The sequence below is a fragment of the Microcebus murinus genome, chromosome 14, assembly GCF_040939455.1.
Source record: "Microcebus murinus isolate Inina chromosome 14, M.murinus_Inina_mat1.0, whole genome shotgun sequence".
Classification (NCBI taxonomy): domain Eukaryota; kingdom Metazoa; phylum Chordata; class Mammalia; order Primates; family Cheirogaleidae; genus Microcebus; species Microcebus murinus.
In genome coordinates, this window is record NC_134117.1 from 62,287,180 (window position 1) to 62,305,981 (window position 18,802).

General features: G+C 45.7%; 1 protein-coding gene across 1 annotated transcript in view; it reads left to right on the top strand.

The window, feature by feature from the left end:
* SH2D4B (SH2 domain containing 4B) overlaps positions 1–10,031 on the top strand; it is a 72,620-nt gene extending 62,589 nt beyond the window's left edge. Inside the window, exons 7-8 of the mRNA XM_020280568.2 lie at positions 5,608–5,828; positions 9,102–10,031. Of these exons, the coding sequence (XP_020136157.1) occupies positions 5,608–5,828; positions 9,102–9,194 (314 nt within the window). The 3' untranslated portion in view covers positions 9,195–10,031. The remainder of the gene's footprint in view (positions 1–5,607; positions 5,829–9,101) is intronic.
* The last annotated feature ends 8,771 nt before the right edge of the window (positions 10,032–18,802 follow it).

Here is an 18,802-nt window from a genome sequence, read left to right on the forward strand (position 1 = left end):
TCAGCAGTTAGCCGTGGTTAAATTTCATTTGGAGTTATAAAAAATGAAGGCATTTGAGCTCATTCATCACAATCTCTGTGGCTTTAGGATGCTTTGAGAAACTGTTGAGAAGGAAGAGCTTAATAATTCCAGCCTCCTTAATGATATCGTCTGGAAAGAATGGCAATAAGAAAGGAAAGTCACAAAAATGAATGAGAAGTAGCAGAGCAGTAATGGAGGAGTTGTCAGCCAGTGAGGCGTAGCTGCAGCGAAAGCGTTAAGAAATATGCACGTCCGACGAATTGAGACCCATAAAAAGCGAAACGTGGTGGCTGGCCTGCCTGCGTTTCTTTCTCTTCAGGGTGAAGCCCTAACAGAGAAATAAAAAGAGCTCATTTGGTTACTCAGGTTCAATTCCAAACTAATGATTTCCGGGAACCGAATGGAGGTGGAAGAGGGGCTGGGATAGTCACGGGTCTGCTTTGAGGATTTGCTAACGTGTGAATTTATGTGTCTATTACAGCAGAGTGTCTTCTGAAAGTACAGTTAAAGTGCCTTTCCTTTCCTGGGGCTGCAGCTGATTAGCACTGATGCAGTAAATGTTTTGACAGTGAATGTGAAGGTGGAGGTGGTGCTTGAGAGCCGAGTGGAATGGAATCTGGGGAGAGGATTAGAGGAGGTGTCAGGGAGGACACACTGGGATTTGGGCGCAGGGTGCAGTCACAGAGGAGATGGGTGCTGCAGGCCCCACCTCAACAGGGCCAGAGAGGCTGCAAACACCTGCCTGCAATAGTCACGTGCTGGCGTAGGGAGCGTGAAAGCAAACCCGGACTCGTTTGCTAGGCCAGCATTCATCCTCCCTTCTGTATTCTCTGCCTTCTCACCTTTACTCGCTTCAGTATGTAACCAAGGGGAAGGGAGTGGCTGTCCTGAAGGGCCTCTGTCCCTTGATCACTGCCCTGCCCTGTTCTGCAGAGGCCCAACAGGGGGCACTGTAGTTAGCTGGGTGGCCGCCTTAGGTGCCTGGTCCCAGCTGAGGCAGGCTCAGATGCATCCCTCCTTAGTCCCCATCATGGGCCCCCGTCTGGATGCTGGGCTTCTGTCTCAGTTCCGTGGTTTTAGTTCTGTTCACTTCTGCCACTGAGCCTTGAACTGTGTGGCTTAGGCTAGGGCCTGGCTGGGGTTGTGCACTGCCAGGCTGCAGCAGCTGCTGTAGTCACAGCGTCCATCACTCCCCTGGCATTGTTTCACTTAATATGGCCAGCAACTTTGGGTGATACTAATGTATAGTATCCACGGTCCATGTCACCGTGGAAGAGATTTATTTGTTTAAGATCAGGCCATAAGTGGCAGAGACAGGATTGGAAACTCAGATCCGTTTGGCTTTAGCCCGGCCTTTCAATAGGATAGTATACTGAATCTTCCCAGTCCTCGGGGAGGGGTCTCTCTGAACTGGAAAGACCTCTGCCCTGGAGTCCAAGCACAATTTCTATTTGCAGGTGTTTGCAGCTATTCCTCAGTCTCCACATCAGGCTCCTTTGGGTACAGCCTCGCACAAAACCAGACCTCTGGGCCTTGCTTCTTGAATAGTGGTCAGCCTGAAAATCCTCAGCCCAGGAACAGCCGAAAGGCCGCAGTAGGCTCCCGGCTGCTTCCTCGTGGTTTGTGCTGCAAGAACTGCAGCCCTGGGGGCAGAGCTGGTCACCCGGTCCACCCTGGCCCGCACGTTCCTCCAGGGTGGGATATGGCTTGTATGTGGGCAAAGCAGGCTGCTGGCGGTCTAATGGGAGTGTGGGGACTGGCATTCAAAAGAATGCTGCGCCTCTGCCGGCTCTGCCTCGCACTAGCTGTGACACTTCGGTGAGCACCTCCATCTCTCTTAGCCTCGTCTTCAACTCCACAAAATGCTGAGAATGAAAGTACCTGCCTCAAACGATTATTATGAGAACTGAATGATCTAGTGTTTATGAGTCTTAGCACAGTGGTTGGCATAATGTCAGCATTCCATAAATGCTGGTTCTGGGGTTATACTTTAATTCATTAATGATTTATTTAGCCTTATTTATTGGGGTCCTAACTTCCAGACACTATTTTAGATGTGAAGATGGGGGGAAGGGGGACAGAAAAAAATTCTTGCTCTCAGAGATCCTATGTTTGTAAAATTATGATAATTTTTATGTAAACTATCGTGGCAGGCATGTTTCTTGCATAAATTATATCACACATTACAGTGTTATTGTTCTAGTACTTTTTTTCTCTAAAGTACCCACACATTTAGAGAATTCTGGTCTGTGTCCATGCCAGTGGTTCTTAACAGGGCAACTGTGCTGCCGGGACATTTGACAATACCTGGAGACATGTTTGGTTGTTGCAGCCTGGAAGTGGTTTTGGCATCTAGCGGGTAGAGGTCAGAGATGCTGCCAAACATCTTACAGAGCACAGGGCCGCCCCCACAGCAAGCAGTAAGGCGCCCAAAATGTTGACAGTGCCCAAGCTAAGAAACTCTGTCTATGTTTATATTTGTACCAGTGTCTTCTTCAGACTTTTTAATTGTTGCTACACAAGTATGTGCAACAGATGAAACTTCTTATTAACTTGTTTTTATAAGCGATCGCATCTTACTCTGGGCCTCTATTTGCTATTAATGACTAAAGAAAAAAAAACCTTTAAAATTTCTAATTGAAGATAATCCTGTGTCCTCTGGTTTAAAAGTCTTTTTCAGTGTAACTACTAACATGTGTAGGATATTTAGTGTATCCAATGCAGTTATACCACATTAGATATTTATTAATATTATGTTCTTAGGCACTGTGTTAAAGACATGCATGCATTAACTTAATTAATTCTCAAACAACTTTAAGATGCAGGAATTATTATCATACCATTTAATAGATGAGGACACCAAACTAGGTTTCAGAGAAGTTTAAGTAACCCACCCAAAGCCACCCATGGAACAAGAAGTCCCGAGGCTGTGATTTGAGTCCATGCTCTTGATGCTCCAAACGTGCATCCCAGCGTCCCAGGCATGGAGGATATAAGATGATGAGGAGTCGTGTCAGCTCAGTTCTTCTGGGAAGCAGACATGTAAAGGTTGATTGGTGGAAGGGCCTGTGAAGGAGAAGGGAGGAGGCTGCAGGAGAAGGTGGGCGGGGAGGGTCTTCAGAATGTGGTGCAGGCCTGGTACCTCTGGAGGGGGGAGAAGGACGATTGTGTAATCTGAGCCTGCCCTGGAGTGCAGCTCAGAGGAAATCTTGGTCAGGCTGGTGGGGAGGCCCAGAGCAAAGATCGCTGGCTGGAGGAGACCCACCTTGGGCAGGAGTGGCGCTCTGGTACCCCCTGCCAGGAGCAGCCTGGGGAGAGCGTGCCTCTGCCATGGATGCTGAAGGACACGATGCTGCTCCCGGTGACAGGTGTTTCCAGAAGGGAGGCCTGGGCAGCATCTCCCATGGCTGCCACAGCCCCAAGCCTTGAGCAGTTCACAGCCTGTTTAACTCATCTATGGTAGCGTTTGGGTAGGATGTTGTGAAAACCAGAAGGTGGGATTTCCAATGCAGCCTCCCGGGATAGAAGTGACTCCTGATTGGTTGAGCAGGTTGTATGTTGAATAAAGGGACCCTGCCAAGGGGGCTCGTTGGGGAGAGCAGGGATTGACGTGCAAGCCCCCCAGGCCAATCAAGCTGTGGGCTTTGCTGTTCGGTCCCAGAGAGGCAGCTTTTTCTAATTCAACCTCTCAGAGGGTCACCTTTTTTCAAACCTGCACAGGGTTAGAGTGCAGGCACCCAGCGCGATTCCTGGGAGAGAGGAGGAGTCAGTCTTCAAAGGGGAGTCGGGGTCGGCTGGGAGGGGGGTGGGGGTGAGGATGAGGCCTCACCCAAGGAAGGCTTGCAGGGAGCAGCCGGAACAGTGTATGAGCTGGCGCATAACCCTGGAGTGCAGGTGTGGGTGGGGCAGGGAGCCGGTGTCTGCTGTGCCCGAGGCTGGGCTCTGCTGGCGGTTTTAGGTGGGGGAGAAACAGGACATGGCCATTTGGGTGTTACTGGTCGTTTTTGGGTATTAGAAAGTCGAGTCCCCTTCAAATTTGACTGTTAGTCTCCCACACTCTGTAGCAGTCTCCTCTCCAGGCCCCAGCCCCGCTGCACTTCAGCTTGAGGTGCTTGCACTGGGGATGGGGGTGACCTCTTATGGTCCTTCTTCTTCCCAGCCCCCAGCCCTGCCTCTGTCTCTGCTTACCTCCCTATATAGCTTGACTGGGGAGGGGGTAGCTAGCTTGATTGCCTCTTGATATGTCCTGGGCAAGGAGGAAATAGGTGGTCCACGATCGTGTTGACTGTCTTTACAAGGTAGAGCCTTTGACAGCATGGTTGCCTCTGTGTCTTCTGCTTTGGGCACAAGAACAGTCCCTTGTGCTTTGGGTAGGAGAGCAACAGGAGGGGAGTCTGACTGCAGGTTCACTTGGGAGTGGCATCGGGGATTCAGATAGGGAGAAGTCACAGGTGTGCAGTGCCTTTCAGGGTCATGGCGATGAGCAGCCCAGCTACTTCCATCCGTCTGCTTGACCCCGATGGTGAATGTGTGTAAAGGGCATACAAGCGGGTGTGCAAAGGGACGATGCATTGCAATGCACCTCTCCCCCAAAATAACAGATGACAGGATCGAACATTTCCACAGCTATTCCCAGTGTATAAAAAGATTTTGAATTCTTTTTCTGATTTGAAAGTCATAATGTGCCTTTAAAGTAAATGGGTTATGACCATTGAAATGTCAAAGGCCACTGGAGAAGTTGAGGGCTTGGCTGAGGATCCCATGGCCAGGTAAGGGTAGAGCTGGGGAAGGAATCCAGGAGGTCTGACTTCCCTTCTCTTCCCACCTCCTGACTCCAGAGTCTGATCTACCAAACCGATTGCCTCTCCCACAACACCCGGATGACAGCAGCTCCCTAAAAGCATTTCAGGGCATTGCCGCTGGCAAATCAACAACTCCAAGGCCAGACCCGACTTCCATATTGTGATGCAACCACATCGCGTAGGACTGCAAAGCCTTAGAAAGTTTTGTCCTTTGAGCTGAAGGGAAGCTGAATTCTGTTAAGCTTCACTTTTAAGAAGTGAAGAAATGTTTTGCCTGGTGTCCATGGGTATTTGGAGGAAGTCCTTTTACTTTTCGAGGGAAAATCCTGTCTTCAGGTGCTCATTTGTATGTTCCAGGGAGCTAAGTGCGGCAGCCGTCAGCAGCCATTCTGGTCATTGCAGCAGGACGCTCAGGGCTTCCCAGAGGGTGTACCTGGTGACTTGTGTTTGTAATCAACAGATACTATAATCCAGCCCATCACTAATTCCTTGCTTTTCTGATTAGTTCAAACCAGGGTGGCTTACTTTGGAGAGCAAAGTGTGCTCAGTTCGGATCCTAGGGAAACTCTGCCCCCAGGTTCGCAGCTGGTTGCGCCGGGCCAGGCTGCTCCCGCTTTGGACTGGCCACCCTGAGGCCCTTCCCTTCCTGCCACCGGGCCCCCAAGGATGGGACAACTCGTGGACCCAGTTACAGGGCAAGGGCTGGGAAGCGGTCGGGGAGGGTGTGGAGGGGGCTGCAGAACATGCTGACTTTCTTTGTTTTTATTTTTTTTTTTTAAACCAGGGATTATTAGCCGAGAAAACGCAGAAGATCTCCTGGAGAACATGACCGAGGGAGCATTTCTGGTCCGGGTCAGTGAGAAAATCTGGGGTTACACCCTCTCCTACCGCCTGCAGAAGGGGTTCAAGCACTTTCTTGTGGATGCCTCTGGGGATTTTTACAGCTTCCTGGGAGTGGACCCCAATCGCCACGCAACGCTCACAGATCTCATTGATTTCCACAAGGTATCCCTCTGAGGGCTGCTCGCTGGGGGAGGACACTGGTAGACACTTGAGCTGAAGAGAGAGCCGAGCAAGCGCAGCAAGGCTGCGGGCTCTAAGCCGTGGGGCCGGAGGGGCACAGAGGCACAGAGCATTCGGGTCAGGGTAGAAGAGGCCGGAGGTTGTCTAGACCCGGCCCTGGGGCCCATTCTTTTCTCTGGCTCACCCTCTGGGGCAGGCGTGCACACCTAAGCCTGGCCCCCAGGCCTCCTCTCACCTTGAGAGCCTGAGCGCTCCCTACTTTCAACACGAGGGTTTGGCTGATCAGCCTCTCTCCAAGCCCAGGTGTCACTCCTCCGCTCATTCCCAAGAATGTCCCTCCCGTGAACTTCAAGCCAGGCTTCTGAGACTTCGCTAAACCTAAGACTTTTGGGAGGTAGAGTGGTGGCAGCTCAGGGGTCCAACATCTACCTGCGCTTTGCGGGTGTAGGAAGGTTCACAGAAGGATTTGACCATTTCACTGGGCTTTTCCTTCAGGAGGGACTCTTGGATTTGTATGGCTTTATCTTCCTCTTTTCCTGGATGTCCCCTGGGCTCCAGGGACAGCTCTTATCTTGACCTTAGGAGTCAAGAAAATCACCCATTCACAAATACCTGGACACTGAGTACTGCCCAGAAAATTGGACCAACCGGAGTCAAGTTAGATTTCCACTTGTGTAGCCTTCTAACAACCAGAGGAAAGAGAAAGGGGGGCATGTGTGGGTACTGGCACTTTCTCTCTGTCCAGCACTGAGCCCCGTGCTCTGCACTCATGCTCTCATTTAATCTTCCCAGTAGCTCTGTGAGGGAGGCATCTTAGCCCCATTGTACAGATCAAGGAACCAAGGCCAAGTTTCCATGGCTGGTACCAGTGAGGACCAGGAGTTAAGTCTCATGCTGTCTGCCTCTAAAGTGCACGCTTTCCCCACCAAGCCAGATTGTCTTGCTTTCCCTGTTCCTTATAAGCTGCATCAGCAGTGGTAAACGCCTTGCTCCTGGATGTGTTTCAAGCAAAGGGTAAACGTCCATCTCTCAGGACAGGTTCCTATGTGGAAAGGCCAGACCAAATGTTTTTTGAAGGTCTTCATTCTCTTCCAGATCTAAACTTTAGACACTGACAATTTCATTCCTAACACATTTCTTTAGAGATATATCATCTATGTCCATCTGGAGATCTGGTGGTCAGCTTTTATAAATTAAAAATTTAATTACACAGTTAATTCATGATTACATTTTAAGAAAAATCAAATACAATACAAAGTGAGGGCCTCATTCATTCTAAATCCCCATTTCCATCGTCCACCTTGAAGTATCAGTCTGCCATGTATCTGTCTAAGTATTTCCTGGGCAGTAACATAGAAACTTGTATGCATAAGGAAATACATAGTTTCGTTATTTTTCATATAAGTTGCATAATTCTTTACATACAGCTGGACAACTTGATTTTTTACAGGCTAAATAAATCATTGAATATAGTTTTAAAAAGCATGATCCCTGGGATCAGGCTGCTGAATTTTAAATCTCAACTTCATTTCTATGTGGGACTTTGGGCAACTACTCAGACTTTTGCACCTCAGTTTCCTCCCCAGAGAGATGGATTTAGTAATAGCACTCACCTCTTCAGGTCCCTGTGAGGTTTCAATGAGATATCACTGTTTAAAGTGATGAAACAATATACTTGACACTTGTAAATTATCAGAACGTGTTGACTATTATTAAAATATGTCTAAGAGATCTAAGTCAACACATGTATTAATCCTTATAAATGCCCCGTGGTATTCCACGGTATGGATGTATATTACAGTTTAATTACCCATTCTCTTCTTGATAGCCACTTATCTGGTTTCCAGTTTTTCATGATCACAAACAGGGCTGCAGCGACTTCCCTGTATATGTCACTGTGAATGCATGTGCAGTATTTCTCTAGGATGGGTCCCTTAGATTGGGATTGCTACAGAGAAGAGTATGCACATTTTAATTAGAAAAGATCTGCCAGATTGCCCTTCAAAAATATGGTGCCAATTCAGGCCCCTGCCAACTCTATATGAGGCTGTTTCCCCAGACTAGTGCCAATACCAGGGCCTATCAGTCATTTACTTTTTTTCATCAGATGGGCAGACACTGAATCTTGCTGTGGTTTAGCTTGCATCTCTCTGCTGACCACTGATGCTGAGGATCTCTTCGTATGTTTAATGGCCACTTGGATTTCTTCTTCGGTGAATCATCCATTCATATCCTTTGTCCATTTTTCTATTAAGATGTCTCTTTCTCACTGATGTGACATTTCTTTCAGCAACTAAATTGCTCTTTAGTTATGTCCATGCTATTATTCAGTTCTTCTACTGAAATTTTTCTTTTTAATTTAAATAGTCATGCTTTTCATATCTGGGTTCTTTAATTGGTTCTTTTTTTTTTTTTTCTTAATCAAATGGTCCATTCATGTTTCATGGATGACTTATCTTCTTTTTTTGAGAGAGAGAGACAGACTGACTCATTGACTTACTAACTGATGTTCTCTCCAACTTATCTTCTTATTCCATGGAGGGGATTAATACACATCTCTTACAGGCTCCTTCTCTTTGTTTTATATTTATAGACTTGACATTTCCTTGAGAATCATTTCTATTGTTGAGTTTGGCATCTTTCTATTATGGCTATGATTTTCCTTAAATGTTTATGGATTTGGGGCTATGCGGTGACCTTCTATTTCTAAATTTCCTGTTTGTCCATGAGTGGATAGAGTTTCTGTTTCCCAAATCCAGTCTCTTCATGCTGTAGGGGTTGGAGTTGACAGTGAATCGTTCACCTTTTAGACGTGGGAGTGTTTGAATTTTTTGGAGCTCTTTGGCCACTCAAGAAACTGTGTGCTTCTCCTCATTTCCTGAGCTGCCTGAGGGAAACAACTCTGAGGCAAAAGCTGCCTAGAGTCCCCCAACCTGCCCCCAGCTTGCACCGGGCCCTGCCCCACACCGATTCCTCTGACAATCCCATCCTGCACAACTTTTTTTTTTGTTTTTTTAAAGGATTCTTTAACCTTTTTCACTTTGTTGTTGGCATTTATTCTTATTTTCCAGTAATTTTGTGGATTTATTTCTTTTTAAAGGCAGATTTTTTTTCCCTGCCATTTCTAGAAATTTGAGTGAAGGGGAGGCAGATGCATGTTCTTTGTCTTTCTATCTTAATCCAGTCTCTCTCGGGTAGGTGTTTATCTCTCTTTCTTGATTATAAGTGAATTTTCCTTTCCGCCCCCTTTTGTAGGAGGAAATTATCACTGTTTCGGGGGGAGAGTTGCTGCAGGAGCCCTGCGGACAGAGGGACAGCCCGCCAGACTACCACCTGTTGTTTGAATGATTTCTTTTTCTCCTGATCAATTGGATTCCTTTGGGAACCCTCTTTTTGAACTCAGCTTAAGAACTTCCCAGCTCAAATCCTGTGGACTTCTGGAAGATCCATCACCGCTCAGAGGAACAAGTAGACTAGCATGTCTCAAGTGATATGAAGTATTTGGCGTATTTGCTGCTGGTCTCATTCCGGTGCTCAGTACAGAAATTGCTGATAGCTGATGCAACTCTTTCATGAAGAGTTTGGCTATGACCTCAGAAGATAAAGCCTACTTGCCACAGCTACCCTAATCTGAGCTCCTAGAGTGCATGGATCATGTTTTAATAATCCAAAATAATTCCAGTGCCGAACCCTGAATTTAACATGGTTAAACATTGGTAGACATTCAATAAATGTTTGTTGAATGAATGTACTTCTTCTGAAAGTTTCTCAACACCAAATCAGTTTCTAGTAAGGTATTTCTTACTTGTCACTCTATAAAATCATAGAAATAATGGAAGTGAGATTGTAAAAGATTTCTATGGTGGACATAGCTGCTGCATCTTTTATAATATTCGTTATTACCCTTGTAGATGTTATCATTGGACTTACCTAAGGTTCCTGAGCCCCAGCTTCCAGGACAGGTAATCGATACTGTCCTGTCTTCTGTATTTAACCTCTTTTTCTGCCACCCTCCTCTGTCTTTGAATTGTATCTTGGCCATGGTTTTGCAATACTGAAGCAGTGGTTCCATGTATTCCTACAGATGTACCTGGGGTGGATTACAAATGCAAGAATGGTTTTTAGACATAAGGCCTCTGCTCTCTAGGATGGGGCCCTCTGTATGCAGTTTATTCAAATGATTAACTCTGTCCTCATTGTCATTTTGATTTTGATTCTACTGTCGCTTGATCTGAGCAGGTTCCTCAGATTAGCAGAAAGACTCTGCCGGATGATATCTATTTGTGCATACTCGTGTTCTATATTCATGGTCATGTAAATAGAGGCAGCATATTATGATGGGAAGATTATAGTGTCTATAGTCAAGAAGATTGGGGTTCAAATCCCCACTCTGAAACTTCCTAGCATTTTAATGCTTGCAGCGTTATGTTTGGTGAGAGGAAAAGGATGAACGGCTCTGGGGATGTCAGGGAACTGATTTGCTTTACTTGGTAGCTGTATCAAACGTCTCCCATGCTCTGCTTGCTCCTTGCATCGTTGGCTGAGTGTTTCCCACCAGCCACCACCACTGTCACTGATTGTGCACAGGCTCTGCTCTGCTCACTGTGTTGTTCAGCCTCCTGTGAGCCTAAGCCAATGGTACCTTGCCACATGCCTCATTTCCTGTTGCTACAGAGGCATAAGACAGAGGGCTGGGAAGTTAATGCCCCATGCAGTAATAAACCTTAGATCAATGAGAGTGAGAGGCTGGCAGATGAATTCCTCTCCCTTCTTCCTCCTGGCGGGACTGTTCTGTGAGGTAGCTCTTCACATGGTCTCTTAGGAGACAGTCTTGCAAGATCCAGTGACGATGAGTCATGACGAAACCAAGCAGTGACACGATCAGTGTGACCCCTACTTGTTCTTCCTACTTCTCTGCCTCCCCCCCTCCCCCCTGCTCCTCTGGGATTGAACTCCTGGGTGAAGTAGCAGCACATAAGCTTCTGCCACAGGGGAGCCCAAGATAAGGACTCATCATACAAATGTGTTCAATAATAACAATTTTGCAGCCCAGCTCCGTTGCCTGCCTCCTGTCTGTCTCACTGAATGCATAAAATGAAGTGACGGAGGGGACCCACTTTTTGTAGTCTAAAGTGCCTTAAAACTGTAACCAATTATTATTAAAATTACCTTATTTCTATTAGGACTCAGAGGAACCAAGTTTTAGTTTTGGTTCTGCTACTTACCAATTATATGACTTTGTTCAAGTCATGTAACTCCAGGAAACCTCCGAGCAACTGAGAGAATTTTCCGTATGGTCACCACGGGGTTTTTTGACAGGTCAGCTAAATGGTAGATATGAAAGCTCTGTCCAAATGGAAGGTGTTGCTAGAAGCCACCACAAGAACAGCAACAACGATTTCATGCTTAGCAGCGATGTGTCAGGGGATATGATGTGATGATTTTCAAGGTGTTGGAAGAAACTTCTTCTGTTCCAAGAACTAGCAGCAGCTTTGAAAGCAAACCAAGATGGGTTGAGACCTTGACTCCCTGGGTTGTTGTTCCTGTCACCCCTAATTAATATGTGAAAGACAATGGCTGAGTTTTCCATCCCTAACACATTTATTTCATTTTATTTGGGGCCTGCACTTTCTGCATGTCTCATATATTTTAGGTTTTACCTGGCTTTAAAATAAATCCCTTGTAAGTTGTCCTGCAAATGAAATTACTGTCTGGAAAACTGCAATTTCATCTTGAGAGTTTTATTATGCTAATAAATGTCAGGATTCTCAAATAAAGGAATTGTCTTTTTTTTTTTTTCCTGAGCCCTACAAATATAATGAAAAACAGTCACTCGGCTACAAGACTCAGCAGAGGAAAAATTTACAATCTATAACTAGAAAGAGAAGTTGTAAAAAACACTATGCAACTTAATAGAAGATAAATTTCAAGGAATGAAAGGGCAACTTGGGGTATAGATTCAAGGAGATCCTGTGTGGCAGAGATATTCTCAGGGGCATGAGCTGAGAGACGCCGTGGACAGTGAACCTTGGAAGGGAAAGAAGCCTGGACTGGAAGACCTGGGAACCTGAGGAGTTTGTCCTTGTATATCCTTGACCCTTTCATTATCCTCAGGACTAAATTGTGATCCTAGATAAGTTTCTCTATTCTTTGGGCTACAGCTTTGCCCATTTCAGAGGGTGGCGCTGAAAATAACTCGAGCTATTCTAATAGTAATGGCAAACATTGTTGTAAACCCTGTGTGTATGTGTGCAGGTGAAATCTCACAACCATGCTTGAGGGAGACAATGCTTTCATCTCCACCTTGTACTTCAGGAAACTGAGGCACAGAAAGATCCAGAACTTCTCTGGAAAGTTGTAGCACAGAGATTGGTCTGGCTTCACAGTCTGCATGGACCTTAAATCAGTGTAAACAAGCACGTGGCGATTGTTGTTAAAAATGCAGATTCTCCTTCAGAGGATCTGGGGTTGGGCTTGAGGTTCTGCATTTCTGACAAGCTCCTGGATGCTGGGCCGCCCTTGGAGCAACCAGCCTTTAAAGCAGGGATCAGAAAATTATAGCTGCAGGGCAAATTCGGCAGGTTCCCTATGTTTCTACAGCCTGAGAGAGAAGAATGGTTTTTATGTTTTTAAATGGTTGGAAAAAGTTAAAAAGAAGAATAATATTTTATGACCTGTAAAAATTACATTAAATTCAAATTTCAGTGTTCATAATAAAGTTTTATTGGAATACAGCCACACTCATTTGTTTACACATTGTCTTTGGCTGTGTATGGCCCATAGGGCCTAAAGCATTTACTATTCGGTCCTTTATAGAAAAAAGTTTGCCGGTTCCTACTTTAAATTATGGTGCATATGTTAGGAATTATTTTGCTTCTTTCTCTGCTTTGTCCAAATGTACTCTTAAAGGAGATTCTAACATCATCATTTATACTTCAAAGAAATCTAAGTGAACGCATTAAATTCTCTAGTAGTGTTCCATTTTAATTTTGAATCTTATCTCTAGTATTCCAGGTTCTTTTCCTTGTGAAAGGATTCAAAACAAATGTAAGCAAACAGTATCGTAAGTATGTAGATAATTTACATGGGCATAGGATCTTCACTCCTTAGAATTTATTCTTACTTCCTACACACAACTGTGTATGTGTATGTTTTGCCCTTCAATCTGGGAGGTTTGGGAATCAGGCAATGCCATATTTGTCTGTGTATCAGAGGGTAGCTGGAACTGTCAAGGTTGTGGAATTGTATTTATTGTTAGGTACAAGTGGATCGTGCATATCTCAAAGGCTTGATTTAACCTTTAGGGAACCTTTATGATAGAAACTTCCAGGCTGAGTATTCTGGTTGCTTTGGGTTGGAATCTCAATTCTTTTACTACTTTTCGATAAGAGGAATAAACAAACAAGCAAACAAACCAATGAGATTGAGAAAGTAGAAACTCGCTCTGCTGACAGCTAGTCTGAGATGGAGGAACTGAGAATTGAAACAGAAATCACATCTTGCAAATCTGTTCTGTGACTCGCAAAAGAGGAAAATGGAGCCAAGCCATAGCACGCCAGAGACACTGTTTAAATGCAAACTCTTTTAGCCAGCAAATGCAAGCCCGTATGTCGTAGATAGGCCATCAGACGCACTGATCAAACAGTATTTCTACATGACTTTTTAAAAAAATTGTAATAAAATGTACATAACATAACATTTACTATTTTAAGTGTACCGTTCATGGGCATTAAGTACATTCACATTATTGTGCAACCATCACCACCACCCATCTGCAGAACTCGTTTCGTCTTGCAAAATTGAAGCTCTGTACCCATTAAACAATAACTCCTCTTTCCTCCTCTTCCCTTAGCCCCTGGCAACCACCATTCTACTTTTCTGTCTCTATGAATGTGACTACTCTAGGTACCTCATAAACGTGGAATCACATAGTATTTGTCTCTTTGTGACTGGCTATTTCACTTTGCATAATGTCTTCAAGGTTCATCTATGTTGTGGCATGTCTCAGAATTTCCTTCCTTTTTAAAGCTGAATACTACTCCATTGTATATGTGCACCACATTTTATTTGTCCACTTATCTGTCAGGAGACACTTGGATTGCTTCTACCATTTGGCTATTGTGAATAATGTGGTTCTGAACATGGGTGTACATCTCATGACTTTTGTTTTAAAGATAAAATCATTGATTGTTCCAGCAACTCCCTTATTTCCTGATTCTGACCAATCTCTGCCAAGGACATTGAACTCCGGCTCCCTGATCTCGGTAAGTACTTTTTCCTAACTTTTGCCTTTTGATGTTCCAGGATTACTCTGGTGTTCGTTCTCCCTTGCTGCAAGGAGCTAATAACCCTAACTTGGGCTGCACGTGTATTCCTGGTAGACGTCAGCTGATGGGCTTTACAAAGATGTTATCTGTGCAGTGTGGTGCCCATGATAGACACTCAGTGAGATTCAATGTCTTCTTTCCACTGACCGTGCTGAGTAGCAGCTGCGACAGTCCCTCCTGTGAGTGGTGTCTTGGGCCCATTTATATCCCCATCTCAGAGGACGAGCTCGTGCACTTGCCGGGCTTATAAGCTCATCTGCTAGACACTGTTATGTGGAGGACAGTGAGGTGGTACAGCTGCAGACAGACCCAAAAATGGACGTGCCAGCTGCCCTTCTGGTGGGAACTTTCTTACCCTGGAGGCACCCAGTGTCAGAGGTCGGGTGGCCAGAGGAACCCCTGGAGGGAAGCTGAGAGAGAGGAGGCTGAGGGAGCACCCATCCTCTGTAGAATGAGCAGGCGAGCAGAGAGCAGAGCTTGTTCATGGCGAACCTTTGGCCCATTCGCCACAGGCCTCTGCCCTGCGTGGACACCCCTCCTGCTTCCACGCCCTAGGTAGGAGGGGGCAGCAGAGTATAGGAGGAAGAGAGATTCTTTGTGGGTCATGGATATAAATCTGAATGTAAATGGCAGAAGAATAGAAGAGGGTTTCAGGAAAAGGGAACAGTTGGCATAAGCAAAGATCTGGAGGCATGCAAGTGTGTGTGTGTGTGTGTGTGTGTGTGTGTGTGTGTGTGTGTGTATGAATCTAGACCTGAAATGGGCCCACTAGCATATCCTCCTCTACCCCTCCCTATCACACACACTAAACATTTGCACAACCAAATTCTTTATAAGGGACACATTCTGTGCAGATTCTCAGCCAGCAGCCACAGGTGGCTCCGGCAACCTACGGGGCAACAGCAATTTGGACCAATAACTTGGGTTTTGGCCAAAAAATTTAGTGTAGAATTTACATAACTTGGTTTGCTCCTCATATATCTTTTCCTGTCTCCTTTAGTCAATGTTGTATACTGCTAACTAGCTTTTATGTCCTTATGTTGGCACGCTTCTCGTTAATTTCCCTCTTATTCTTACATTTTCATGGGTTTTTATATTTGGCTTATTCTGATTGGCTGCAATGTTTGCTTTTCATCCTGTTGTTAACAATTCATTTTTCTCTGGGCAGCTGCTGTGCAATTTGAAAAGGAGGAGAACCCAACTCCTTACGTGGGGCACATGTGTACTTCCAGCCCAGCCTCGCACGTCTAGTGGTAGCTGATTGTTGAACAGAAGCACAGAAAGTTCTTTGGATAATTAGGCCTCCTCCCCTATATCTAGTTTCTAATGAGTTATGAAAAGCAAGGAAAAAAATGGCAAACAAAACAAACAGAATGACAAAATATTACACTGATATAAAAAATCAGTATTCCAATATCTAACTAAATTCATAAAAAATTCTATTCTAGTAGCCCAGAGTCTGACTCAAGCACATTATTTTGGGAACAAATCAGACACCTCCCTAGTCTGCTGAACAAAATATCGTTTTCCATTAACAGCTTAGCAATTTGTTCAAGAGGCATGGAATCCCGGAACAAACGGGCCATCGGAAACTAATTAATGACACTCTGCATTAGAAACATTCTTAACCTTATGAGCAGGCACTAACTCATAGCTGAAAGAGAAATGTAAAATCATTTAAGGAACAACTTAACCTTTATTACTTAGTATATACCAAGGGAGGAATACTGTGTGTTAAAAGCATTTACCTGACACATATAGAAACAGTACAGCCCAGGCCAGTAGCTGCAGCACGCACAGCTGTTAAAGAGAAAATGTCAGTATTCACAATAGAGATTTATGCTCTCAATTAAGCAATTCAATTATTGGTTTAAGGGAGGCACCATTTCTCCAAACAGGGTTGAAAGCCTCTGAACACTAATTTTTAACCAATTGTACTCAAACGTACAATGGCGACTCAAAAAGGAGAAAAAGTTGAAGACACATTTCATAGACTCTTGAACTTTTTCTCTTGTCTCTGTTTCTTACTTCCTCAGATGGAATCATTCGTCTGTCCCATTGGACAGCGATGTGTCTTCTTCCATGGACACCTGGGAAGGGCTGGGAAGAGCAGATCCAGGGGCTGCTGGCGTCTATACTAGTCAGATCCCTTGAGGGAAGAGGAGGGAGCCTCAGAAAAGGGTCCTGTGAGGAGGGTTCATTTACAAAGATGGTGGCATAGGGGAGCCATCGTGGGAAACACAGTGACCTGGGCTTAGTAGCATCCTGCCTTCCCCTGCTAGCCCATAACAAGGAAGGAGAGGGCAGCTCAGGAAGAGAAGAAAGATGCACATAGAATTGGCCATTTTGGAAGGATGGGGAAGGACTGTGTCTAGGGACAGAGCTAGCCCAAGGCCACTTTGCAAGGAGGCAGCCAGGCAGTGAATAACTACCCCAGCCTCACCCTCTTCCTTCCTTCTACTCCCTGCTGGGCTCTCCATTGGCAGAACCAGCCTAAAGCCAGAGGGTTGGGAACTCTTGGTGTAATCTATGCGGGCCAGCTCTCCAAGGTGGAGAGGGACAAGGAATACATCTGGAGGGCAAACTTAGTCCTGTGGTGTTTCTGTAGGAGATATAGGGAAAAAGAAAGGTTTTCCTACTGGCACATATAACATATGACACTTAACACTTCACCTCGGGTCACCAAAATATGTGGGGATTTCTCCCTACCAACGAACAATTGTCCAGCGGATACCAGCTGGATATCCTACAGCTTAATTCTGCCACTGTCTAGCTGGAATGAGATTCAGACCCCCGACAGGCTAAAGTCTCAACCCCACAAGACTGCCCCCACTGCAGATGCCAGTCACAAGCCCCAGGTTGTCACCTACATTTCTGACCCACCAGCTACAAATCCGAGTTCCTATGACCACCTCATTGGGTTTGATTAATTTTCTACGACAGCTCCCAGAACTCATGGAAACACTTCCATTTTCCTGTTTATTATACGGTATATTACGAACAGCCAGATGGAGGAGACGTGCAGGGCCAGGTATGAGGGAGGGGGTGCAGGACTTCCATGCCTTCTCTGGGGGTGCCACCCTCCAGGCAGCTCCATGTGTTTGGCAATCCGGAAGCTCTCTGAGCCGCCTCCTTTTGGGTTTTTATGAAGGCATCGTTAAGTAGGTGTGATTGATTACATCATAGGCCATTGGTGATCAACTCAACCTTCAGTCCCTCCCCTCTCCCCAGAGTCAGGGGTTGGGCCTGGAAGTTCTAACCCTCCAGTCACATGGTTGGTTCTGCTGACAGCCAGCCCCCATCCTGAGACTGTCAAGGGGCCTGTCAAGAGTTGCTCCATTAGAACAAAAGGTGCTCCTGTCATTCAGGAACTTACAAAGGTCTGAGGAGCTCTGAGTCAGGAACCCTGGTCAGAGACCGAATATTAGAACAAAAGATTCTCTTAGCACCTCTATGTAGAAGGGCTTAGGAGCAGTCTCAGGAACAGGGGCAGAACCTGAATATGTGTTTATTACTGTGTCATAGTATCACAGTGTTCTAGCTTGTCCCGCCAACCCGAGTCCTCCCAGGCACTCGGACAGTGTCTCTGCCTATTCTCCTGCCTCATCCGCCATGGCCACCTTGCCAGGTGACGTCTTGGCACCTCACAGTGGCTGTTAAGGTGCATCCTTTTCCCTGCTTGGAAGGTAGAAGCCATAGCTCAGTACCAGACCTCTGGCATTTAAACTTCGCAGTGGTGTCTCAGTGCCACACGATGAGGTGACCCTAATCCTTCCCTCCATACTTGAGGAGACAGACCACATGGCAGTGGCTCCTGGGCCCTGGGATGGCGGCCGCTGCACCCTTTGTGACACCCCTTTGGTGTGCCGCTTAGGATCAAGTTCCTAGTGTCCCTGCTGGTTTTACGTTTAGCAATGAACCCACTCCAGCTGCACTTCTGTCCTGGATGTGACCTTTGAACAGTCTCTAACTAAAGGTCGATTCCACTTCTACCACCTTTCTCCACCCTCCCCGTGGAGCAGATTCTTTCCTTTTTGGAGTCTCCAAAGTCACGATAGGCGTCATTTGACAAGGCCACCATGGAAGTCAGCACACTGAATGCTCTCGCCTTGGCCTCCCTAGAGGTTCTTTGTCTGGACCTGTGGTTTGGGGCTCCTGCATGTGTCTTTTTAGGCTGCAGGCCGGGGCTCTGCTGCTGGGAGAACACGTAGACCTTGGGTCCCACCCCCGAGGCAGTTCTTTCCAGTTGCTCCATGTAGTTGTTTTATGGCTTCTGCACAATTAGGGGACAACCATTGAAAATGGCTGTTGCCATTGCTTCGCTGGCTAATTAGGACATGAGATGAAACGACTAGGGTGGTTTATGTCAAATTAGAAGGGAGAGAGGAAATTTAACTGTGGTGGGGACTTCTGGCTAAGTCTGATATGGCTACATCGAAATTCTGCAAAAATGGAAGGACAGGAAACAAACTAGCAAAGAGGTAAAAGATCTTTAGTTGTCTTCTTTATGTCTTTACATTGCAGGATTAGATGCCAGGAATGAACAGGGAGATCTAAAGCACTTTCCAATTGTACTCACATTAGAATAATCCAAACAAACAAACAACCATGTTCCAGCTCTAGAGATGC